Source organism: Lepisosteus platostomus, chromosome 22 (assembly GCF_059453375.1).
Source record: "Lepisosteus platostomus isolate fLepPlt1 chromosome 22, fLepPlt1.hap1, whole genome shotgun sequence".
In the NCBI taxonomy this organism is placed as follows: Eukaryota; Metazoa; Chordata; class Actinopteri; order Semionotiformes; family Lepisosteidae; genus Lepisosteus; species Lepisosteus platostomus.
In genome coordinates, this window is record NC_142632.1 from 14,914,645 (window position 1) to 14,941,278 (window position 26,634).

The 26,634-nt window shown below is 40.0% G+C and overlaps 1 protein-coding gene across 12 annotated transcripts in view; it reads right to left on the reverse strand.

Annotated features, from left to right (window-relative positions):
- The window catches only part of tspoap1 (TSPO associated protein 1), a 93,127-nt gene that overhangs the window by 39,861 nt on the left and 26,632 nt on the right, over positions 1-26,634 (reverse strand). For all 12 annotated transcript variants that reach the window (XM_088616549.1, XM_088616545.1, XM_088616544.1 and 9 more), the window contains 3 exons: positions 2,177-2,284; positions 1,421-1,549; positions 15-191 (listed from right to left, as the gene is read on the reverse strand). In XM_088616549.1, the coding sequence (XP_088472675.1) occupies positions 15-191; positions 1,421-1,549; positions 2,177-2,284 (414 nt within the window). The remainder of the gene's footprint in view (positions 1-14; positions 192-1,420; positions 1,550-2,176; positions 2,285-26,634) is intronic.

Below are 26,634 nucleotides of genomic sequence, written 5' to 3' on the forward strand. Positions count from 1 at the left end.
GGCAGCGACTGTACCTTCCCCTGGCCGAGCCGAGCCTGCAGCGCCCTGCACTCCTGCTGCAGCGCCGCGATCTCCTTGTCCTTGGAGAGGAGGGTGTCTGCGTGCTGCGCCAGGTCCCGGGCACGCTGCCGGGCAAAAGCCCTCTTGTACTGCTCCACTCCTCCCCCCCTCACCAGCGCCGGGGCGTTCACCTGCAGTCAGGAGCAGAGCTTGTGGGTTAGCAGTGCAGGCTCTGCCGTAGAAAGACATTTCAGCCAGAGACACTGGACGGGGGTTTCAGATTCAAAGGTGAAAACGTATTTTGTGAAGTAATGTCCGGCATGGATTTAGGAACCCCGAATTTTACACCACAATTACAACACAAACGCACTGAAATACTCACCCTCTTTCACTCTCTCAAGATGCACAGTAAATGTTGATTAGAAAATTGTTTTTTTATCATTAGAAATTATAATAGTAAATCTGCGAGCTGCAACATGCACAGTTAGTAAGCTCTACTTACTAAGATCTGACAGTGACTTATTTGGGTCAACCTACAGTACATCATTATTTCCATCTTTTGCTTTAGAGTCCAAGAACAACTGGTAAATTAAAATTAGAAATTCTCGCTATTCATAGCTTCTTCCTGTCAACAGTCCCACATGGCTACAAAGCACATCAGCAAACATGAATTAAGACACTGGGGAAAAAAAAAAACAGCCAGTCACACTGGAAATATTTTTATTTCTGACAACTGTCTTGATGAATAGAGCTTTCACACAAACGGGTGTCTGGGAGGCTGATGGGGTTAATGCCCCACGTGGTGTCACTGGCACACTCTTCTCTTGTCGTGAAAGGAGCGGTGTATTTATAGGCCTCAGCTGATCCACTGTGTTTGCAGGCAGCTGCTGCCGTCTGCCTAGGCTGCTCCAGCTCGGCAAGCACCCCCTGGTCCCCACGCGCAGCAGAACATTAACCTTGACAGAGTTTCTGCCTGGACTGAGGCCTTTCACATAGCAATGGGAGTTGTCACAGGCCGACTGTCGAACAGGACCAATCCAGTCATTGATTTTTACTGCTGTTCAATTGGCCCATTAGAGGCTTCTGTTGAGGAAGTAAAAATCAAACAGATGGAACTACGAATGGGGGTCTGTTAAAATTAGAATGTAGGCACTTTCATTGGGTTACCTGATTAAACGCCTCTGCAAGTTAAGGTTGGCCCTATAATTTCATTCATCCATTTTCTAACCACTATCCGGTTGCAGGTGAGCTGGAGCCTATCCCAGCAAGCAACAGGCAGGAGCCAGGGTACACTGTGGATGGGAGGGCAAGTAAAAAAATGTATTAACTCACTTGAATAGGTCAGAACGTATAAGTGAATAGGGATTTAATACTTGAAGATACGTCAACATTGTGTAGAAACTATGCAGGGCTTGCGTACCACTTTGAGGTTGGCCTCCTGCAGCTTGCGAGCCCTCTCCTCCAGCCGCTTGGCGATGACGGCCAGCTCCGCGTTCTTCCTCTTCAGACGCTTCACCTTCTCTTCCGTTTCCGGGGAGCTGCTTTTGCGCTGAAGGAGGAATGGCAGTTAGCGCCGATGACGAGGAGCTGCCCCAGCCCTTCCCTCGGGGCAATGTGCGCTTGCTTGTTACTTTTCTTCTAACTAACCAGAAAGGGGCCAGAAGCAGTCTGAACCGCTAGCAAAAGATGGAGAGCTGATATTACTTTTACCCATGCAGTGTCATCACCACTGAAAGAAAATACCAAGGAAGTTCTTATTTTAATGTCCCTGATTCTGCTCTCCTGGCCCCTGGTTCTGATATTCTGATGTCTGGGCTAAAGTCCACTGGGCTTGCACAACCTGGCCCACCCAAAGCTCTGCCTTAAGTACATTACTATAGAGGTGATCTCATTTCTCACCTCTGTACCTGATCTACTATGTAGTAGGGGCTGTGCAGAATGGGTGTCTTGTGCAACCTAGATGAATGCTGCACTAGAGTTGTGGATAAAGTAAGTGATACATAATTGCAATTCATTTTATTTCCCGTCTCTCCATTAAGTTGACCTCCCCCAATGTCTGTTGCACTTTGTTGTTTGTTCTCTCGTTTTTTGGGGGAAAAAGTGTTAAAAGGGTTTGTTATTGATTTGCACCCCACGAGCTTTCATTTGTTTTAATTGTGCCGCCTCACAGACTCACCAATAGGCTGTTTTCTTCCCGTAGTTTTGCACAGGTTTTCTCCAGCTCATCCAGCGCGCGGAGCAACTCCGAGTTCTGACGTACGAGATACCCATAATCTGTCCCATTCTGAAACACACAAAACGCCGGTGCAACACGCTGTTAGTTACTGAAATGAGCAAGCTACACAGGTACAAACTGTCAATTAGTGAAGCACTATGAGGACAATCTAGAAATTAAGACAGGTGACCTTCATGCTGCACTTGATGTGCCCATTTGCTTCTGCTGATAATCTGCAGGACATGACGCATGGGAGCTGTACCAGAAGAACACAGCAATGCTTTTGATGAATCCATCAAGTTCAAGTTTTCCGATATATTGAAAGAAAGAGGCCTCACACCACTATATTCAGATCCTCAGTCTTCATTTAGCAATGCTAAAGCCTTCATGTTCAGCTTTAATCAACCCCCTTGGTTTGCAAAAGCTAGTTTCATGTGTAGCTGTAATGCACCACAGCTAGTGAAGACGTCTGTCAAAAAAAGTCAAGAATCAGACTTCAGTCACTCTCTGTTCTTGGCTCTTTTTAAAAAAAAACTTTTTTTATTTTCTTTTTCAATAAAAGCCCCTGTGGTCGCCCTGACAGTAGACAAAATAATCTATTTCTCACATCAGTGTATTTCCCCCCTTCTAACAATCCCTTGGTTTGGAAAACAAGCTTGTTAGTTCTGATCTAACAATCAAGCCTGCTGGACATCCAATCAGCCAGCTCTTTTGATTCCTTGTACTTCAGCTGTTTGAAGTCCTGGTGCTCAACAGGAGGTTAATGCTGCCAGCCCCACAGCTTGCCATTCTGTGGAAGCAGGGGGTTGGATTTGTCACTTATTTAAAAAAAAATAGGGCAAAGTTCCTGTTGAGAGAAATGCAAGACTCTCCCTTTGCACACCACTTGACGAAATGCATATTAATTTGCAGAAGCTATCTGTTACCCATTAGAGGCCTGGTTCCATATACTGTATGATCTGGCTCTGGCAGTGCTCCAGGAAAGACACCAACACTCAGTGCAATAGGGATTGTCACAGAGACACCACTCCCCCTGGTTTTCAAACCCTTGAAATCCTCTGAGTTTGGGACCAGGCACACAGCGATTGTTACCATTTATCATGCACCTGGAGGCCTGTGGTACAGGGTCCTGAGTCAACTTGAACTAAGAACCAGACATGGACACAGTAGGAAGGTACTGAGTGTAACAGGACTGTTACATCAGACACAAATTACACCAAGCCTGCTAATGTAGGCATCCTTGTCAATTCATCTCATTAAAAAGCATAACACCATCTCACCCTGAAGGAATGACCAGTACGTATACGACAAGGAAATCTTCCTTGAGGAAATGACGGGCGTTAAGATTTGCGAATTCAAGACTGCCCGTTTCTAATGGTGGTGGGGGGGGGTATATTCAATGATCTTGTTCTAATGCTTGTCAAACAATAAAAAAAAAGGTCAAAATATTGGAAACGGAATAGCCCCATCAGCCCTGGGCCACTGCTATGTAATCAAAGCACTGAACCATTAATCAGGCTATAATTTAGTATTCATCAATGTAGCCAATGCAAACGCACATAAGAGCTCTCCTCTCCCAAGGGAGGATTAAAGCATAAACGTTTTTGCAGACCAGTAACCGTTTTGTTGAGTGTTCAAAAGGGAGACAGAGATGCCTAATAAACCAGACATACAGAATTTATAATTTATAGGAAAACCTAAATTAAATGTTGCATCAGTGAATACAAGTACAGTTTTTTTTATCTGTAATGAACCAAAACTATGCAACCTTTCACATTTGTAGCTGAAACTAATATTAACGATTGCAGATCTAAATGGAAAAATTCAAGACACAATTACGCTCACAAAGGCACTTCATAATTGACAAGACTACACAGCACACAAGTAGAAAGTTTAAATTACTATTTAAGTAAAGGCATGCGACACGGGCACCATTGTGATATAGAGCTCTGCAGCCATCAAGGTGAGCAGGTATTCCTGCAGTTTAATAATTAAATCCAAGTCCTTTCGTTTTTTTTAAAAAAAATAATTCCTTTCTGAAACCTGACCATACACCTGACTTACGAACAAAACCATTTCAGTTCAGAATAAATCCTTCATGAGCAACCTGCAAGACACATGGCATATTCAGCTTTGAACTAAATGCTATCTTTTGTTTTAGCCTGAGAATCGCGATACAATGCCTGACCACTCTGTAGGTCAGCAGGATCACAACCTACCTGCAGAAAAAATCGGTTTCATTCATCATAGACTGAGAAAAGCTACTTGGATTATCTGTGATTCTGCTCTGCCCCCAGGGTTGGTAAAATGAAGAATGGAACATGGTTACTAGAATGAAATTACTTCATAGAAGCACCTCATTGCTGTGAGTCTTGATTTTACAGAATGGAAGCAGTCGCAGCAGGCAAGGAGAGCTCATTCCAATGGAAGTGGGAATCTAACCACTTGTTCCCATCTTGGAAATCAAAATAAAAAACATTTGGATTTCAGTTCAATGCTTACTTATCCTTATACCATACGGTGAAAATATCCAGTAGAGTCTTTTAATCCCGGTGTTGTCCCTTGAATCAGCACCACGCTTCACTGGGGGCCTTTTAGGCTGACTTTACAAAAAGTTAATTCATATCAATGCTGCTGACAATAAAAAGCAAACCACAGGGACACAGCACTCGTTTTTTCATATTTGTTCCCTTTATAGGCTTCAATGGCAGGAAGTATTTTTTTTTCACAACAGCTAAAAGAGGTCACCAAAGGCCACTTGATACCATTAAGCTCTTTTATTACTTTTCCTTCAATATTGGTCCCCTGAAAGCCCAATTTTCTGTAAAGAATGATGCTATTTGCCATTACTCACCTAACTGGTTGCTTCATGTACTCACATACAAGACTCATGCTTAAAGCACAACCATCCACATTTTCAGTGAAGTGGTAAGATTACTCCTATTTACTTTACATTGTTTCCATTCGAGACTTTGCTAATACGTTGCTCGACTGCTCTACCCAAGAGGATTTCTCTTGTGAACTCTAAGGCTGAACTCTGACTATGAAGAGCTTATGATCACACTAATGAGATACCCGTCACTGCTATAGAAACCAGCCGACGAGGATCTGACAGACTGGGAATGCAGATGTAGCACAACTTCAGAGGGAAAAATGTGCATGAAACTATTAGACAGTGGGAATAAAGGAATCAAATTCAAGAGCAGATACACATCAGATGCAGACAACCTGCATCTGAAGATCTGTGTAGACACGGTAAGATTAAACATTGCCTACCATGGTTGGGGCACTCTTCATTTACACAGCATTTTTCAAAAGCCTTGAACCCAGCATGTTCGGTTTTCACAGATCCCCGAGATCTTGCCTAAGAGTACAAGCAGGAACTCTTCTGACAAGCAATTCTTTTTTTTTTGGTGTGAATGAATGTGAACACAGTGCCTTATTCCTGTCTGAAACCTCTTCAAGCAGCCAATAACTTGACCTTCTCTCTGCTGTGCCAGAGTCCTGATGGCTTTAAAAATTTAATTTTCAGGGGGACTATCAATCCCTGACACTGTAAAAAGTACTGAAGCACAGTAACAGCAACAGCTGGGTGCAGATCCATCCATAAGAACGCCGTTCTTTCTGCTTAGGGAGACTGTATTGAAGGCAGCCAGAGACCAAGGGGTGAAGTGTCAGACCCCTTTGGAGTTCTCTTCAAACTGACACTGATATTAAATGAAATGAAAGGAATCCCAGAACGCCAACTCTGTCAATCTCACTGAAAGGCCACAGCATAATAAGCTCCTAGAGCAAACAGACTAGAGCTGAAAGGTGAAACATAAAAAACCTACAGTGTCCTTGAAGTGTTTCCTTCCATTTGTTGTAACATTGCTGGTATTTAGTGCTCCCTGATAACCAAATGAGACAGGCTAGGCACAAACCAGTTTCTCCGTCTTGGTAAATCTTTACTGGACCCAGCTCACGTAGTGCTTTTGTTTCTCCATTGTATTAAATCATTTGAAGTCGTGGTTCAAGCAATCCATCTGAAACACAGCCTTGGGGGGGCGGGGGGGGGGGTCTTATTTAAATTCCTGTGTTTCCCTATTCAGAAACACATTTCTGCATTTTCAAACACTTCTGCACAGACTTCTGTCAGGGACAATATCCTGGTCCTCTGAAAGGAAGCTGTTGGCAGATACACTCCCAGGCCAAATTTATGGACGCATTTTATTTTACTTCATTTGCAAGGTAATAATGAGACAAGATCCCTCAATGGATCTAGAAGAGAGATGTTTTTCTTTGCATGCAGATGAGCTTATGTTCATTTTAGGAATGTCATTGGCACAGCCAGGGACCTTACTCCTCACTGTGAATGAAACAAGCCTATAATTACAGTCGAAGCAAAGAGGTAATTGATGCACACGCACGTCTCCACCAACTATGCACCTTAACACATTTCATCTTCATGTTCGGGAACATAAAGATACATACAGACTAAAAAATTAACCATTGATCTCACCACAGTGAATAATGTTGCACTGCATTAAAGCCATTTGCAAGCAATTCTTATTTCCGATGTTTACTTCAGTGATGAACTGTTCAGCAGATCATATTAAATCATAATAATAATATGGTTTTAATTTCAAGTGGGAAAAATGTGTCATTCAATTTTTTAAGGTCCTGTATCATACGTTTAAATACATTTGTCTTTTGAATTGTTTTAATTTATGATGTAAGTTTTCCTTGAATTATTAATAGGAGGGAATTTGTTGTTGCAAAACATTCACACAAACACCTAAAACCAAAGTCTGAAACAATCCAGCACTAAGGCAGTACAGCACAAATGTATAATTTTGAAGCTTTACTCTTCCCAGTACTGCTTATATATCTGCTATTAAACTTCAGTTAAAAAGGTGTTTTAATATTTAACTTGCTTAAGGTGTCCATCAATCTGTTACTTCTAAACCAATTTTCCATTAACAATACTCAACATTGCATATCGCTCTGCATGGAAGAAGTATTTTTATATATAGACAGCACTTCCAAACCCTTGCCTTATCTAATGGCTGTTGAGTTTGGTTTCTGTTTCAGGCTACAGAGAGCTTGGTACTGAAACTTACTCTTTTTCAATTATCAATTGTTTAGCAGTATACAACCATAAGTAGTTTCTGACATGAACAGAGTCCCCTTTCTCTTAATGTTCGTAGGTTATCAGGATGGTTGTATCCTAGATCTAAATGCACATGAAGAGAGACGTGACGGTGTGTTGAATTCTCCATTCTGCAGCATGAATGGTCTGCTAGAGCATTTCAGATTGACTGTAGGGAAACCCAGTGGGTGGTTAATGTACTGTTCTGTTGTCATTTTATTAATAATTTCAAAGTATTAAAATTAATCATGAAATTTTTTTTAAAAAATGTAACTATACCCAGATTAAGTAATAGCGTTTTAGTAAGAAACGCTTTTCTTACTCTGTTCTCTGCACAACATAGAATTATTTGGCAATGCAGCCTGCTGAAGCTGAATTCAGCTTTTTGCCAGCAGATCATATTGGGTTAAGTAAAAGAAATTTGATTACTCCTGAAAGTAAAATACGCCAGTAAGGGAGAAGCCAGTTGACAGTGCTAGAAAATGATTTGGAGGACCCAAAAGGTTTTGTTAAAATTGAGTTTTTGCAAAGGCATTCGCTATATTCATTTAATGAATTCTTTGATAAGATCACTTTATTGGCCATACACAATTTCTTGCATTAGGAAGTTGTCTTTTTGCATACCCCAGCTTGCTCTCCATGAGACACACAGACAGGGAGAGAAGCTGGGGTCAGAGCGCAGGGTCAGCCATTTATATACCAAAAAAATACCAACAAAAATGTTACAAAATAGCCAACTGCGATGTCTTCCAGGAATTATTCTACTAGCAGTTTCAAAAACAGGCCTACAACTACCCAAGCTGCACAACAACACACAGACAAGGTTATACACAAAGATCAAAACTAGTCTGCTACACAATGAGTGCCAGGATAGATTCCTTAAGCTCCACCCCAGCCTCCTCTTGCTAGACAGGAAATCCTCCATTTAAACCAGGGGTTAATCAGGGTACATCTAACAAGAGGTAAGAAATACAAAGAACCAATACATAGATTAAATTAACAATATGCATTAACAACCACCATAACATAAATATAAAGATATATATAAAACAAGCAGTGGTGCGGTGGCTGAGATTTCAGCAGACAAGAGGGCCCTTCGTATGCCCATTATTGAAGAGCTGCAGTAACCCAGAGTCTATCCCAGAAGCACAGGGTGCAAAGAAAGACTACACCCTGGCTGGCTGCTGAGCACACACACACGGAGATAATGCGAGGAAACCTATTGACCCAGCCAGCGTGTCTTTGGAAGGCGGGTAAAGATACAACTGCCAATCGACAAGCTAAAATCGTGTTGTGTTGAAGCAGACACAAAACTACATAACCTACATCCTGCTCCCCAGTCACTGCAGAAGCTCAAGATACATTTAAACTTTCTTTAGATTGACCTTCAAGCTGCTACTGTATGTTAAAAGTGAATTTTCCAAGCATCAGAAATGCCCTTGAGCAATGCCATTCGTCACGAAACAAGGAATGAAAACATGCACAGAACGTTTGCTTGACAGTACCTGGAAATACGACACATGAAATGTCAGTGAAATTTAGGTCAATAGTGCTCGTTCTTTCCACATGCTGTTACTTCACCTACAGGGAGAAACAGGGAAAGAAGGACACGGTCATTGTGCTTGCTGTACTCCAAACCTTCTCCAGATCTGCGCACTAGTCTTCTGCAGTACAAAGGTGAAGGTGTGACGGCTTTATCTAAAGGCTCAGCATGCTGAATGTCATTGACCGACGTGGATAATTTTCATACCCGTGTCTGAAATCCCAGCAGGCCATACACACAGCTTTGCACTTGTAAATTGAACCTTCATGCACATGGCCAAACCATACCTCAATATGCTCATTTCTGCCATCTACACACTCCGACATCCAAGAAGAAAATGAATTTCAAACGAATAAGCAAAAAGTTAACTGGCAAGATTTTTAAAAAGGCAAATGACTCCCTCAAGAACACAAAATGTCCTGCAGCTTTATTGCACAATTCTATTTATATCTTAGCTGAGTTTAAAAGGGGGAGGGGAGTGTGTGTGTGTGATCATAAGTAGTCAAGATGCCACTTACACTGTACTTAAACAAGCAAACCCACTGATTATCAGGCGGGAGGCTGGCAATGTGGAACAATTGCACTTTAGTTGCAATTCTTTTGTTGTCACAGAAGATTTGCTATTTAAAGATCTCTTCTTTAGAAACGTTATTAATCTTAAAATGCTTTATTTCTAAACAGGAATGGAGCAACGTGTCATTTAACAGGACAGATACAGTTTAAGGAGGAAATTGAAATCTGTACTTCAGTGTGCTCACGTTCAATTTCAATGACATGGCTTATAAGGGAGCACCAGGTCAGATATTGTGAAACTGCTGGCACTGGCTGTACGATCACCGACTCATGCAGCACCAGTGAATGTAGAGCTCCCAGTTTATGGAATGTCTTTTGTATTTTGGCAGATCAAAGACTCTGCTCAAGTCTGAAGAGGTGATGTAACACTTAAGCACTGAGTGATCATGCCTCTTTCACAATTTTGCCAAGCATTTATCATGATTTCACAAAGGTCTGTTTCACTTCAATGTGTGGCTGAATGGATAACACAGACAGACTAGAAAAGCAACTAAATTTGAATGAAAGGGAAGCCAATGACATTGTGATTCCCAAAGCCTGAGCAATTACAAACATTTCATACTCCTCCATGTGCACGACAAAGTCACGCTGCTCTGCTTAATAATTTATGGGTTATGTAGCGCAAATATTTCCCAAATGATGTACAGGGCCTGAACTAATCAGACATTCTGTGGTTCAGCAGGACGAGGAAAGAATACATTTCACACCACCAAGCTGCTACTGCGGTGAATGAAATCGAGTTGCCATCTCCCCGCTCTCCAAATAACAGGTAAAATCCAAGCAGGAACACAAGGAACAATAGAACAAAAACTAAAATATTCATCTTTACCGTTGTGCAAATACAGATCAGGATTTCTCAGTCCTAACACGTACCCTTTGGACCGGATTATGTCAAAGAACTGCAGGCTGAATACTTAATATGTATTCCCTGCTGTTTGTGCAAGATCCCAAAGTCAGCATTTCAATGGAAGTGCTGGCTTGATACCTACAGGCTTCCCTCTAGCTGGGGAATGCACCTGATAGCAGGAAAGCTGTGCCAGTGAACAGCTGCAAATCACAGAGGCACAAGTGTTGTTGCCATTTTCTATTCACTGGTCTCTATCTAGAACAGGGCTCAAGCCACAGCACAGATTTTCATGTGCGGTCAATAATCTGCGTAAACTACTGTATATATTTCCTGCAAGAGAGTTTTTGGTACACACATTGGAAAGGAGCTTTGAAAGTCTTGTGTTCAGTTCAGAACGCACATTGCTCTTGTATTTACAACTCCTGTAAGGAGCTTCAGATCTTTGCACCAGAAATGGAATCAGACCTGCTTACGAGCGGCCATATGGTTTAAGGATACTGATCACATCATTAAGCCATTATTTCAGAGGCATTGTGAAGAGACCCTCGGCCCCTTTACACTCCTTGAACCTGATGTTAACCAGCGGATTTCAGATGAAATGACAAAGGGAGCTCCCGGTTTAAAGCTTTCCTGCATTTTCAGCTAGAATAGATGAGGTTTCCTATGATGCCATTTGGACCACTGCTTTCTACAAGCTCTCACAAGTAAAAGACATTCCCTCAGACACAATAAAGCTGTTTCCAGGGCAGGGCAGTTGTCAGGGTGGCAGTATAAGAGCCTACAGAAGGCTTCACAACCCACACTGCCCCCTGCACCCCCACATCTCCCCTTTTCAGTGAGGACATCTTTCTCGCCCCATCTCAGATGGTCAAAGCATGTTGCTTGTTGTACTGGTCAGTGTTGCGGCAAGGTCAATGAAACATTGTCAGAAGATTCTATGAGACAAACCATTTTAGACCATTTAAGGGTTGAAACGGCAAAGACATGGTAGCAGAGCAAAGCTCCAACAGCAGCAAATAAGACTGCTGCCCTGTGCTCTCCCATCCACAGTCTGGAGTGACAGACAGGACATGGGCAACAAACCACATGGCCGCATATCCCGACACTTAGCAGTGTGCAGAAAAGTAGAATAGCTCATTCAGCTCATTCCTAGCATCTGCAAATGCCTTATTCCATATAGATCTTGTGAAAATACAATTCAATCATTCATTTTGTCTTCTAAAGTATTATCAAGTATTGCATTGGGCAGGTCAGAAAGCTCAAATTAGTTAGAAACTTAAAAGGATTTTAACTTATTTTGAATTAAAACTGGATTTTAAACTGGATGTATAAATGCAAGTAATTCAAAACTGTTTTTGAATATCAACGTTGAGCTACAGAATATCTATTACTGGGTATAAGTAACAACTAAAGAAAAAAAACTACAAATTATCATTTTCAATCTTTTCTTTTTAATTTCTAAAACAGCCATTCCAGCTCTACTTCAATGATTATATTTCAATCATTGAGGAACAGAACAGAAAAGACATTACCGAAGTGCTTTCAAAAGACTGCTGTCTACCAAATGTATTCATTTGCATATGCCAATAGCAGGCATTCCTTTTAATGTCAGTGTTTTTTTAAGAAGTAGACAGCTGCAACTCAAAACATTTTCTAATTAAGCCGCGGCTGGTTTGCTCCTGGCAACAGAGAAGGAAGACTTCCCTTAGAAATGACAGTCATCCTCAGAAAGGGCTTTTCGGTTTTTAATTAGGAAAAACACCATCATAGACAAACTACAGACTGGAATAATTGCATTCCATTAAAAACACCAAACCACATTACCTGTCACTGGGCCAGTGAACCATGATTAAGAGAACAAAACTAATGGGCTTTTTGTACATGCCTCACAGATATGTAAAATTTAAGACCAACTCGAAAAATAAAATCCAAAAGGCATTCTGTTCAAGCCTGACCATTTGTTTTCCTATAATGCTCAATTTTGGCTTGGCAATACAGAAGCTCATACAAACACCATGTCTAGCCTAAAAGTAACAGCTCTTCAAGATCACCATTTTATTTGGCAGACTTGGGGAGCCCTGGGAAAAATTTAAATAAATGGATGAGATTAGGAATGCATAAATGACAAGACCACAGCACAAACTACACATTATGCGAAACCAAAAATTGGCATCCTGATCCAGCAAACTATAATTCACTATAAACTGTAGGTCAGCAGCTTCTCTTTTTCCTGTCTGTACCTCGTCTAAAGGTGATAATTCAGAGAATAGGAGCTTGAATATAATGGTTGAATCTACAAACAAAAAGTGTAATAGTTTGTCATCAGTTATGAAGTACTTTAATAATCTGATTTTTGTTTTTAACCTCACAAGTGAAGTATAAACTGATATCGGAATCCATGAAAAGTTACTGTAACTTTTCAGTGCGCCATCTCATAAGAATGCAATGCGGGACAAGATGAAAACCACTTTAATTTTGATTTGATGCATTTGATGAATAACAGCGAGCAGTCTTTGGTGGGAGGTTTGGTGAGAAAATTGTTTCTGCAGAGCTACAGATTTGGAGATTTTCCCCGAAGCTTAGTTTTTAGGACAAATAATTTTTAATTACAACAGAAAATATGACATTAACACCTCGCTATACAACATGTGCCGATTGCACGAATCGATTTTTTGCCCTTTTAAAATTCAATGTTTCAAACGGGCAAACATTTTGACACTTGCCACACAACTCGGATGGGAGACATCCCAGGACGGCTAAGGCTGCTGCTGGAAAAGTTGGTTAGTGGAGCCAGCAGGGGGCACTCGCCCTGCAGTCTGTGTGGGTCCTAATGTCCCAGTAAAGTGACTTAAAACAGTGTACTTAAAACAAAGGTTCCGTCTCTCTGGTCATTAAAGATCCCAGGGTGTTTCTCAAAAAGAGTAGGGGTGTTACCCCCCAGCCTATAACAATCATGGCCTCCTTATTATCCCCATCTATGAATCGGCTTCACTCTGCTCTCCCCTCCACTGATAGCTGATGTGTGGTGAGCATACTGGCGCACTACGGCTGCCGTCGCATCATCCAGGTGGGGGCTACACATTGGTGGTGATGGAGGGGAGACCCCATTACTTGTAAAGCGCTTTGAGTGTAGGTCCAGAAAAGTGCTATGTAAGTTTAAGAAATTATTAATTTCCATTTCTGAAGCAGCGCTGATGGACAGCAGCACAATGCTTGTCTGAAAATGTATGATAAATGAGTAGTTGTAAGAGGGACACAGTTCCATTGAATAAAACAGGCCTGCTAGCAGTATAACTGAGGTATTAACACCATTATGTGCCACAGAAGACAAAGAAGATAACATATAGTGAGCTGTCTGTGTTATCATTAAGGTTACTAGTTATATGGGAATTTAAATTAGCAAAAGCATTAGTCTCTGCAGATTCCATTGTAGGAATTTTCCCAGCATCTTCCTAAATTCTTCATTCCTTTTACTTAGAATGGATCTGCATGACAATGACTAATTTCCCATGTGCTAGTATCGGTGTTTTTTATTCTCCCGAAATTCTAGATTATTGCTTTGACTTCTTTTTTGTCACTCATCCCACAGGTTCAAGATAAAAATCACTTTAATTTTGATATGCAAATTGAGTAACAGCGAGCAGTCTGGTGGGGAGGCTTGGTGAGGAAATTTTGTTTTGTTTGTGCAGAGCTACACATTTGGGGATTTTCCCTGAAGCTTCAAAGAGATTTTAATAAATGAATAAGCTTTCACTGGGTTTTTGGTTCCAGAAATTGGATTGTCAGTGCAGAAAATGAGATAAAACAGCATTTGTGATTTCTCTACGCATTGCTCCTGAAACTAAATCACTAGAAAAGGTGGTCATGCATTTTGTGAAGAGAACTGAGCAGAAGAAAATTATGGCAAAAGAAATTATGTTTTTAAAAATATTACAGTCCTGTCCATGGCCATTTTTTAAAAACACATTGATACATTTATTACAAACAGGGGTGCAAAACATTATAGGCCGTAGGGAATGACATTTTAATCACAAAGCTACTTAATAGGCTTGCAGTGAATGTTAGGAATGATGAACTCATAACAATTGCAGAACAATTGTGTAATTGCGGAAACTGTTGGTTGTCTTGTCCAAACATATGCATTTTATGTACGAAAAGCAAATGAAATATATCTCGAGAATCAGGTGAGGAAATGGAAATAAATGTTGAGATCAATGCTTCAGTTTCATGGTTTTTTTAAATACTTCAGTCCCGGTTATTTTCTCTTGGATTTTGAAGACCATTTAACAAGAGATCACACCAACAGCAGGTCATTTTGCAAACAATTTGAAACAGACCTTTATCTATTAGAATGCCCTTATCTGAACAAGTTACTTGCCTAACAGATTCATAGCCTACTTTTGTTTCCAATAAACATACTGGGTTGTAGATCACTAGTCTTTGTCTGAGATCTCAACATCCCAAAAACTTAAATTAAGATCATGAGCAACTTTCCACTTACTCATTGCAACAATCTGATCCATTGAATGCTGCTCTCTTAAGATTGACTGCAATTTGCAGGTGTGATCCCAGCTGACCAGAGTTAGACAGATTAGTGGAAAAAAGCAACTCACTAAATAATGAATTTGATTTAATTTGATTTACAGTTACAGTAACATGACACTAAATTGAATGCAAGTCAGTCTTTTATGTTCACTTCATTACCCTTACTAGCATCATCTTCTAATACCCCTCTTTCTCAGGTCAAATGCCTCAACATGTAAAATGAACTCAGATTGAACATCAAACCTTTTCCTACTAAACGTGATTTCATCAGACCATTGTGGTTATAGCACAGAACACAGGTGTTACCAAAATGAAATGTTGCTTGTATTTCTCTATTATTTTTAGACCATCTGACAAGGCTTGATGAATGACTTCACACACTCATTGATGATCATCTGTTCAAGGAGTACTGCTATTAGTAAATTTCTCTATGCTGCTTTTGAGAGACCGAAATAGCCTCAAACCAAAATTATTTTCTCTGACCTAGATATATGTTGTATAGCTAGCATGCTTTTTGGCAATCTCAGCAGTTTTCTTAAAACAGTCAAGTTTAAAAAAAGGCCACTGCAAAGATTTGGCATCCACCAGCTGAGGACTGTTTGTAGTTGTGGGGTGGACTCTGTAATCAGCACGTAGGGTGGAGCCTGGCAGTTTTTTAATGCTCAAAAATAAATGACAACATTGTGGATGAGTAGCTAAATAAGAATTCATACAACAGACTGGTTCATAGTGAGACGTGACTTCTTTTTATGGCTAGTTGGTGCAAAAAGCACCAAACAGCCTAAACTTTTTTCTTCAAATCCCCTCTCAACCATAAAGGTTAGAATCAGTCTGGAAGCTAATTCAACAACACAAAAATGAAAATATTTCCCAGTCCAGACTTCAGAATCAGATTATGAATTAACTATTAATTAGATTATGATTTTTAGAACAGAATCCAAGTACAGAGTATCTCAACCCTTTTGATATGTAAAAACAAAAATCCATAGCATGCTTCTTCATGTTAACTTTCTTCAAGTGCATGCACAATCATGAAAAAAGGCATAAAAGTTAAATTTTATATAGTTGATGGGCTTCTGTTTTTAACACCGAAAATTCCAAGGAAGTGCAGGTTTCTGAAAGTTTTTGTGAGATTAATATTTTACACCAAACACCCACATAACAATGATATTTTATCAACAAAACTATTTGACTTATTTCTCATCTTCCTGTCCTCTTATGTAAGATTACAGTTAAATGCATGACTTCTGCACTCACGTATTGATATTTAAAACCTTTCCATTTGCTATGATTTTCAGATTTCACTGAAAGTACCCATTGCACTGGTATCGATGTCTGTATGGTATTCCAACACATCAGTGAGAGGATCACCTCAATTTTTAAGGACCACAATTACAGTACATTACCCTTCCAGTCAAAGCCTGATCTTTTTCAACAAAGATCTTATTCAGGGTAACAGCCTTCTGATCACCTGTTTGATTAATCCTTTTGCACAACTTGTGGCCTCAAAAGTGATATTCTTGAGCTTCAATTAGTTTTCAGTAGTTTGCCAACCCTAAAAATATCTAATAGACTAATTTGGGATACAGTAGACAGAGTTTAAATTTGATATTGGAGCATCCGCATCAGATACAATCTGGGTCACCAATGCTGTGCAGCATATAGTTGTTCCACTAGATAAGCCTTGATGTTCTTTCAGCTGCTGCGCTAAAGTGGACAACAACAACCATCTATTTTTAAATGCTTTAGCCAATTCAGGGTTGTGGGGAGCTGGAACCTATCCCAGGAAGCAGCGGGATACGCCTTGGTCTGGACGTCAGTCTACTGCAGGGCAGCCATTCAGACTCAAACACACTTACACCAGGGCCAATTAACCCAGAAGCCAAATAACCCACGATTATCTTAGTCTTAGAACTGTGGAAGGTAACTGGAGCACCAGGAGGAAATCACACACAAATGCAGTGAAAATATAAACCAACACAGATGGCACCCCAGGTCTGGAATGTAGCCCATGGCCCCAGTGCTATGAGGCAACAATTCTCACCACTGTGCCGCCCCCTGGAGGGTAGCAGTATAATTTTATTAGACACTTTAAGAGTGGATATCAACCAGCTGTGCTTTATAAATGTCCAGTATAGAGAAGGTCCAAAAGGATCTTGGGATTACACATTGACAACACTCATTAGAAGCAATACTCGTTAGAAGACAAGGTTTGTCCTTCCTCATGATGAAAATTCCAGCCGCAGGAAGGTCAGAGGTTATTTGCTGTACCTGGCAACCTACAGCCGTGCACTTGGAGAGATTAAGAAAAACCCTGGGACAGCACAGCGGTCCAAATCCAAGTTCAAGATGGTGGGGAGTTCCAAAATTGGGGATAGAAATCCTAATGATCAAATTCAGGGTCAATGAACAAACTGACTGCAGTTCTGGAGTCATCATAAATCACAAGTCTCACACTCAATCCATTAACCAGAAAGTGGTCCTCTTAAACGCCATTTCCCATTTCATTTCACATTCATCACTGACTTATCGCCACAGCCTGGCTGACACTGACAGATGAGGGGGCTGGGGCAGACTAAGACAAAGAATCCCCAGAACATGCCCTCATTGTGGCCATACTGTACTTTCCACACCTAGACTTCTGCAAGCAAATCAAAAACCAGCAATATTTTCTTAACCTTGGTTATAATGGATATTTCCTTGTGATTTTGTAGAGTTTAATATTATTAAATTTATCACTTGCAGCCTCATTCTGGAGTCACCTCATCTAGCATGTTTTGTAGGTCACCATTGGATCACTGATATTGAAAGATACAGAACTGTTTCTCTGCGATCAATTAAACGGGTGATCTGTTGAGTAACTTAGATGTCATTTAGGACTACAATTCAAGAACTTGTGTGTCAGTACTTTCTTGGTTCAAACTGATAACTTCCTTGATTGATTCATAACTGTCTTACAAATGTTGCCTGTCTTTAGAAACGGGTGATCTTCAGGACTAACTGGACTGGGGCTCTCCAGGACCAGGGCTGAAGGCTTTAACTATAGCCTATTATTGCTATTCTCTCCTCAGAATAACTGGCACATTTACTTACAGTACTGAATTCATTACATTGCTGTGGAAAACTTGAATAAAACAGTCCACAAAATTTGAGAAAACAGTATCAGTGCTTTATGCAGGCAGCAAGTACAAATGTATGGTTCAGTCTTAAAACAACCAACAGACCAGATCTATTCCTGTGGATTGAGCTGTTTCAAACTCTACTCTATTTAAACTGAGTTTCAGATTTGGTCCTTACAGAGGACCGCTACTTTTAACAAAAATGGAAACTTTCTACAAGAAACTCACTCATCTGATTTCTTGACATATTCACAGCCTACTGGGAAAAGGCCTGACTGAGCAATCATTGCCACCAGGGCATAGAGCATGCTAAATCCATAAACAAGCTAAACAAATATTAAGTCATATCTTCTACATTACCTTATGCAAGAAACCATGGATGAAAGTTTCAAATATTGAAAGCTGAGGTGACAGAATACTATGGCTTAATGTGTTTTACTTCCCGAATTGTTTAAAAACTTTAACATCGGTCTAATGCACAACAGTATTATGAACTCTGAACTGCACTTTAAACCCTAGCAAATCCTACAGGGAGGAAGAAAAGATATTACTTTAAAATGACATTATCCATGATGTTTAGTTAGACATTTACCTTAGTAGAGATCTCCAGACCCTAGCAGGTGCTAAATTAAATATGACGGCCTTGACATTGCCCTACACATCTCTGCACAGTTAGGAAACCACTGTGGCATAAAGCTGACCCCACCAACTGCTGCTCATAGCTTTTTGTGTATTGAAATTACAGTTCCTACTTAATATGCCCTTGATATCACCGGAGAGTGTACAGTGAATAGATACATTATATTTAACATGGAAAGGTCTCTAATGAGGTGTAAGAATTAGAACAGCAGGCCCTTTAAAAATGGATAAATTTATTCTGCTTAAGGTGAAACCAGATCACAGTAGTGTTCCTGCAAAACACCCTATGCTTGCTCTTTTCGTTTTGCAACAGATTACAGAGGTTTAATCCTGTTTTGAGATTTGCAAGGAAGTCAAGATCTGCTTTTATGCTTTTATGCAAGTCTTCAAACGCATGCTGATGAGGTTCAAGAAGAAAAAAAAACTTGCAGTGGTAAACTAAAAAAAAACATATCTTTGGTCAGAAAAAAACTAAAATTTAAACCTCTCGTTTCAAGTGGAAAGGAAAGAGGTTTAACAAGGAAAATACTTGTATAAAGACTGGATGAAAGAAAAAATGAACTAAATACATAAAGTGACACATCAGCGCTAAGCAGGAGTCTTGGCTGTAAGAGACTTAAAAGACCACAAGAGAAAGTCAGAGGAGCCTGGATCTGTCACGCTTGGCACTTTCAGCGCTATAGGTGTTGTAGTGCAGTCTGCAGGGAGTGTGGTGAATAAGTCATGAATAGGGAAACATGCCCTGGTAGCCCTGCAGCAGAAAGACATGCAAGAAAGCCTGTCAATCAAGGACAAGCCAAGGAATGTTCCCCTAATGAGCACAAATACTTCAACACACTGTATTAATTTCACGTTTCTACATTGTTTAGCTGCACTCCAGGATTCTTTTTGCTTATGTTTTTCCTGGAGAAAAATAGCCTAGACTTAGATTTTGCAAAATGCTCTTTTAAAAAAAAAAGCTTTTTTAATTAACATACCGGGTGTTTTAGCCAGTTGGAAGAAACTTAAGTACAGCGGCTTTAGAAATTCATTCTTTGGACAATTTATAAAAAATAGTGAGCATGGCAAGAGGGAGATGAAATTCCGCTTTAACAGTAAGAAATTAAGAAGAAACTAGAATGATACCTACAGTACCAAATCTGGAGTTAGTTGGAAGATTTGGATGAGCAGCAGCTAGTGTTACAAGATGCATTTTGTCATTTGTTGAAGGTTCAATTCAACTTGATTGGCACAGGGTTCATAAAAGATTTTTAATGGGTCTTTTAATTCATGGGTTGGGCCCTGATGCAGGGAACCATTTCTTTTCCCAAATTTAATGGTTTATCAGTCCCAGTACACCTACCTAGTACAAATTTGCTGGTCTGCCTGGTCTTGAAACAGTTCTGAATACAGGTATACCTGTATATCCCCGGAAGCCTCACACTATAATGTGACAGATGCCCTATAAATTTCCTAATCCTGCAGTAACCCCTGCTGTTGATGTGCATTAATAAAATGTGACCAGGTTTCAGCTAAAACTGACAGAGCTCCTCAGCCTTGCTTCAGTGCAGAGGTGAGAATGTACCAGAACTGTTTGACATCTCAAGGTAATCAGTGTTTTTGCTTCTCTAACAATTAATCAAGGTTGAGATAGAGTAAATGATGCCATACAAGACAATTGCCTATAATTAGCTTGCAGTCACCACTGAGGATAGCTCAACACAGGCTGAAAGAAAACAGTAGGTTTCAATTCTTATCACTGAAGATGAGATTTTGAAATCTCACAAAATTAGTGAGTGTAGGACACTTGTCACAGTATGAAACACTGACATTACTCATCAAAGACTAATGTATAGTAATGTATTCCATAAACACGATACACTACAAATTTATAGTATACCTTTGTTGAAGCAAATTCACCAATTGCTTCACTGTATTTGTCATCTGTCTGAGACTTAGCAGACTTGTTTCTTAATGAATCTTCTAAGAACATACTGTATGCCCCATTGATCAATGTCACTGGAAGAGTGGCACACATTAAGTGATCATTTCTCATAGACCCTCCCAAGAGGGTTTCATTGGCCTGAAAATTTCAGCACCCTCTTAACCCCTGAAGTGGATTTCAGCAAGTCCTCAAAACGAGCGTCTAAAAACATCACAGTTGAACCCAGTGACAGCACGGATGACGTTATTTAACATGATCTGAGCATGGAATACTGTGCCATTTTTAATATACTGATATTGGCATCACATATGTATATATTGGATCCATAAGATGTCACAGTAGCAAGTTTACTATTACTTTTTAAAAAATAACTCCCAAATGGAAAAAAGAAACCCTGGGTATTAAAGTACAACACTAAAAAACAATCTTGGTTTAAATTAAGACTGTAATGTGACAGATGCCCTATAAATTTTCTAATACTGCAGTAACTCCTTCTGTTGATGGTAATACTTAGGCACACACTTCAGGAAAGTATAAATCACCAGCTTTAACGGATTAGACCTCTCAATTACTGGGCCTCTCGCATAAGCTCACTAAAACGAATTGCTCCGTAGACAAATAACAGTACTGGCAAATTCAAATAAAGATTTTAAAGTGCATGGGACAGAACTGGATACAATACATTTCTTATCGATGCAGTAAATAGCAGCTCATTTTTAAATCCGACACTGATCTTGAACTTGCTTCATACCTGCACTAACAGAGATTTCTATCCTAATAACTTTCAAGACAAGCTGCAGAAGATGAACTCCTCCTCTATGTTTTCCGAACTCCTAAATCCACATAAGGCCTCTTTTACAATTTCAGCTTCTACATTGATGCAGTAAAACATTTTTTTTCCCCATCACAACTCATGACAATGCAGCCAGAAGAATTGTTTGCAGGAATGATCAACATTAAACGCAGCACCCAATTGATGCAGTAATTATGTAGACACTGTTTCTGAACAAGCTGAAATATTATATAACGAAGCGGGTGCCTTTGTTGATTTTTTCTTCATGGAGTTCTTTGTTGGCAGTGTATGTAAATTTCTGTCTGGGTCTTTATAATTAAAATGCACATAAACCCTGTGAAGTCCTACGTTTTCTGCCTTCTTAATATACCCAGCTCCGACGCAAAGCTGGTGCTTCAATAAAAACACAGGTTAATGCACTTATTATTAAAACAAATTAGCAAACCCAATGAAAACAAACAAAATACGTGATACCTGATTTGGGAAGCCTACTGTGCTATTTTATTTGAAAGCAATCTTTATGACACAGCTTTTACAGTTTGTCATTGAAAAAATGGGACATCCTTTGAGTCTATAAATTCAGTATTTTTTTTACTAATCTTACCTCTCTCAATGAACTGAAGTTTTAAACTGTATCTAAATGACAAAGTCCATTGAAATGCATAAAGACTTAATAATTCACATAATTTTACCCTGCATGGTATTTCCTGGTCCAGATTGAACAATGTGACAATTCCCAGTTCATTTTTATCGGATTAAAACAAAATCCATCTTCCACTGAGCATAGGGAGTTAATTTAAATGTCACAGCAATGGCAGAAAGGGCAGCCCTCAATAAGAAATTACGGATTTTCTGCGTTTAAATATTAATTGTAGAGGGACCCGCGGCTCCCTCTCTAGGCCCAGAGAACAGTGACGTGATTAGGTTAAAGGAACTGTTCTAACTGGGCTAATGAAAACTACCCTGCAGTCCCAGAGGGAGAAAAAGAGAGCCCAACAACTCTCATTAACTCTGGAAAGCTCACCCTGGATAGCAGGACATTTGGTGTTCATCTCAAGGATAATTTCTTACTAAAATGAAAGCTTTACTAATTTAAAGAGTGCTGCTAATAGTGTATATTCTCAAGAAACAGCAAGTGACTCCAAATCTGCTATTAAAATCTGGAATTATAATCAGTACCAAAGGACATCAAAATATGACAATAAAACCATAAAAAATGCCAAATATGGTTTCTAAATGCACAATACCCAACCGCGGAACGGAATGATCAAGTTCTAACCTTTTGTCTGCAGAGCACTGCTGCATTTAACCCTTTAATTTAAATGCAGCAGTGACAAAAAATAATTTTTTGCTGGTCTTGGGCTGGACTGCTGTAACACATCAATTTCCCTACGGGTTCAATAAAGTCTTATCTATCTATCTTAAGGGACAACAATGTGCAAAAAAGATGCGAAGTGTCTTTGAGTCCTGATATAACAATCAATTTGTATGGGATTGTGATGGCAAGTCTTCACACCGTGAAGGGCTGATGACCTTGCTGGAGCTCAGCACGGGGAAACCCTGAAGACACGCATTAAGGAGGAGAGCTGTGAGTCCTGTGACTGTCATGCCACTGGCACACGCGACCTTTTGAAAATGATGAGAGAAGGCGTGATGAGTGGGTCTGTCCTGCATGAATGCAAAGCGAGGCTGGGACAGCACGCTGACTGTGCCAGCTGGGTGCAGGGCCAATACAGAGGTCTGCTGTGGTACAAACAACAACACCGGACTGATGGGCTCTCCCCTGGAGGTCTAATCTGGCAGGCATGGTGATGTGGGACAACAGAAAGCACATACTCCTGCTCCATAATCCTGGGCACCGCAAGGGGTACGCCACTGAATTGAACGCTAACAGCTGCACTGTCCTGGGGCGGAACTGAAAGATGATGGGGGAAGAGGTGGAATGAGAATAGGAGGGATTTACAGCCTCCATGCCTCTAGTGACACACACTTGCAATGCCGTGTTTGCGAAACAAAGCATTTTGTTGGACGTAATGCGTTTCCATACGCTTCGACATCTGCTCTTAACAGACGGATCTTTCACAACAACTGAAAATGTTAAAATCTGAAATCAGTCTCCAATGCCTCTCACATGTGCAAGATTGACTACCTGGTTAAGTTCACGAACGACGGAGAAATCAAAGTTAGGTGCAATTGTTTTTTTTGCGTCTACATTTATGACCAGCTTTCTTCTGGCACAATTGCACAGGGCAAGCAAGCTGCCAGGTTCTTCAGAGAGATTGGCCATTCCAGACAGAGTATTACCCAAAAGGATTTTTCTTCCTCTCTCTGAATCAATGAAACAATAATAATGGATTCAACAACAACAGATTAGCTTTAACAGTCAGGAGGGTCAAGCACACATGTATGTATGAACAAGTTACAGCACTAAGTACAATATGAACAATATGACTAAGACCTTTGCAATACTAAGAAAAGGTACAACACTATTTCTGTATTCACCAGCTAATCCTTTGTCATTGCAAATCCATTCTATTTTAGGGAAGAACTACTCTGTCTTTACTGGGAATCTATTATTTATATTAAAGGATCCCTTTATAATTTTTCTGTACACACATTCTCTCTCAGCTGTTGTTTTTCTGACAACTCTTGTCACAAAGACAATTAAAAAAAATCAGAAATCTACAATATCTTAGAGTGAAATTTGCCATCAAGAATTTGTGACATACAATATATGTACAGTCACTATGTCTTAATCATTGGACTACCCTTCGCCTCTGCAGGAGAATGGCCAGTTCTCTTACAGCTCACTTCTGCGCCTTGTCACTGATGATAAGCTCACTGAAGCCAGCAAACCTTGAACGCCACAGGAACAAATCAATGAAATACCTGTTTTCAAAAAAGCTACACATCTCTATTAGGATTAGTAAAAAAAATCTATATCCATTTGTGTTTAACCTTTTTGCTTTTGGAGTGATCAAACTTTAATGCAAAGCAACTTACTTTTTTCCTAGGAAGATAAGACTGTTTACATGTTTTCTTCTGGACTCTAAAGAAAAACTAGCCCACATTAAAGATGCCGAAAGGCAAATATTAACTGGCCCACACATCACATAAACAATTCTGAATTCTACTACCTCAAAAAAGTACCTTGTTGTCCCTTACTAAGCTGCAGTTAATATAAGCACAAAATCACAAACAAAGCAGCAAGATAAAGGAAAATGGCACAGGGGAGACATGAGCAGATCTCCATCCGTACTGAACGCAGATCTGCTGACACAAGTGTGGCAATGTTTTTAATATCATCTTAAGTCTGACTAATGCGGTGTTAATAATGGATTTGTTTTTCCGAATTACATCAGTTCTGAAAAACATGGTTGTCTTAAACACGGCAGCGAGTGGCTCCTGTGTTCCTTTTGTGTTGCTTCAGTTGTGCGCGCGGCTCTGGCAGCCCTGACTGCGGTGCTAGTGTAAGTGTGAAACAGCTTGCAGACAAAGGACACGAAGGTCGACTGAAATCAGAGAAGGGGAGGGGGAGCTAAACAGAAATTTTGAAATTAAGGCGCTGTACTCTTTCGATTTCTAAAGATCAGCAGGCTACCCGCACAAAAAAAGTGAGTCTTGGGAATCTGTCGCCAGGCCTCCACATAACCGTGTAACTGCTGAGCACCTGAGGTTATAACCCTGCAGCGATGGGAAATGGAAATGACAAAAGGAAAAGGTCACTTGCTTTGCCAATCCTAAAAAACCTTTATGTCCAAACGTTTCCCCAACAAGTACAATTCATGCAAGACTATGCCACTGCACACAGGTCATATAAGGACAGTGAGGTTTATGAGGACTGCAAACTCTGTGCATTTCTGCTATCTGACCCATTATCAATTTGCAGCGTTTCTGTGGCTAGACATGTTTGGGGAGAAATTGATTGCACAGCTGATAGCCTTTTGAGTCTGCATTCCCTCAGGGAAGATTGTGGGCCTGTTATTAAGGGAACGCCACCAGGCCAAAACAATAGCTATTGGGGCTCTGCAGGGAGTCCAAATTAAGTTGGAAGCAATGAACACCTTCTGACTAGGAACCAAATGAAACAAAATCAAAGAGAACTATGTACCATAGAAGGGATATTAAGAACCTGTTTAAATGTACTTAATGTGAACATTCTTTCAGTGCATGCTTGCATTACTGTTACAAAAGTGGCAAATTCCCTGTATATTACCAAACTAGCATTCTAGTACCGTACATCATGTTACCCAACAGCCTTTTGCCAAACAAAAGAAAATGATGGAAGATGCTCTATAGTGAGTTTCCATAACAAAATGTTGCAGTACAAAATATTAACAGACTCCATTTCTTTTGCCTTATATCATTAATGTATTGCCCATGTTCATTTCTGAAACGAGAACCAGTTTAGAAGGTTCTCTGATAAAGTGACTAAATACAGTACTGTGCATCTCTTTCCCTTAATAATTATAGGCCCTCTCACATCACCATTGTTCTTTTCACAGCTTTGTTAAACGCTTGCTGCTTTTAACGAACATTGTGTACCCTAAACACAGTCTGTCCAGCTTGAGCGCAGAATATGAACATCTCTCTCCTCCAGAATTCAACAGATTGACTTGGCCAACAGCAGGACGCAGAGCCCAAACCGCTCTGCATTGTAACACAAAGCCGAGATGAAGACCTTCTGTCTGGAATCAGCACGTCTGTGGGCTGAAGACACTGTAGACGTGAAATAGAAAACGGACTGCGCTCTGCCACATTCTGCAATGCCCGTTCAGGCATGAAAAAGCTGAATGACCGTCATTCTTCATACAGGCCAGATCCACTGCTTTGAGTTCTATTACAACACTGTAAATCCAGTGTTTTTACAAGAATAAATCTTGGCACGTGTGACGATCCTACTGCTCAGTCAGGCCACCACCACTTATTTCATTCATAGTTATTTAATTTTTTATTCCTATTCAGCATTATGTTCAAAGTTTTTGAATGGACGTTTTATTCCCCTTACATTTTCTCTTTAAAGCCCTACAGTTACAATTCCTATTTCCATTTGGTTTTTAGATTTTTTTTTCTCCTCACACTTCTCTCCTTGCGAAAATGGAAATAAATGTTGAGAACCATCAGAAACACTCACGTCTTGAAAAAAGAAAAATGCAAGTTCAACATTTTCAGGGCTCAACAATTTAATGAAAACATAATGTGGTCTATTCTCTCATTCCACAACCTGATAAATCCATTTTTATTTTGCTACAGGATTTTTTTAAAGCCTATAACAAATGAAAAATCATCCATATATAACCAAATA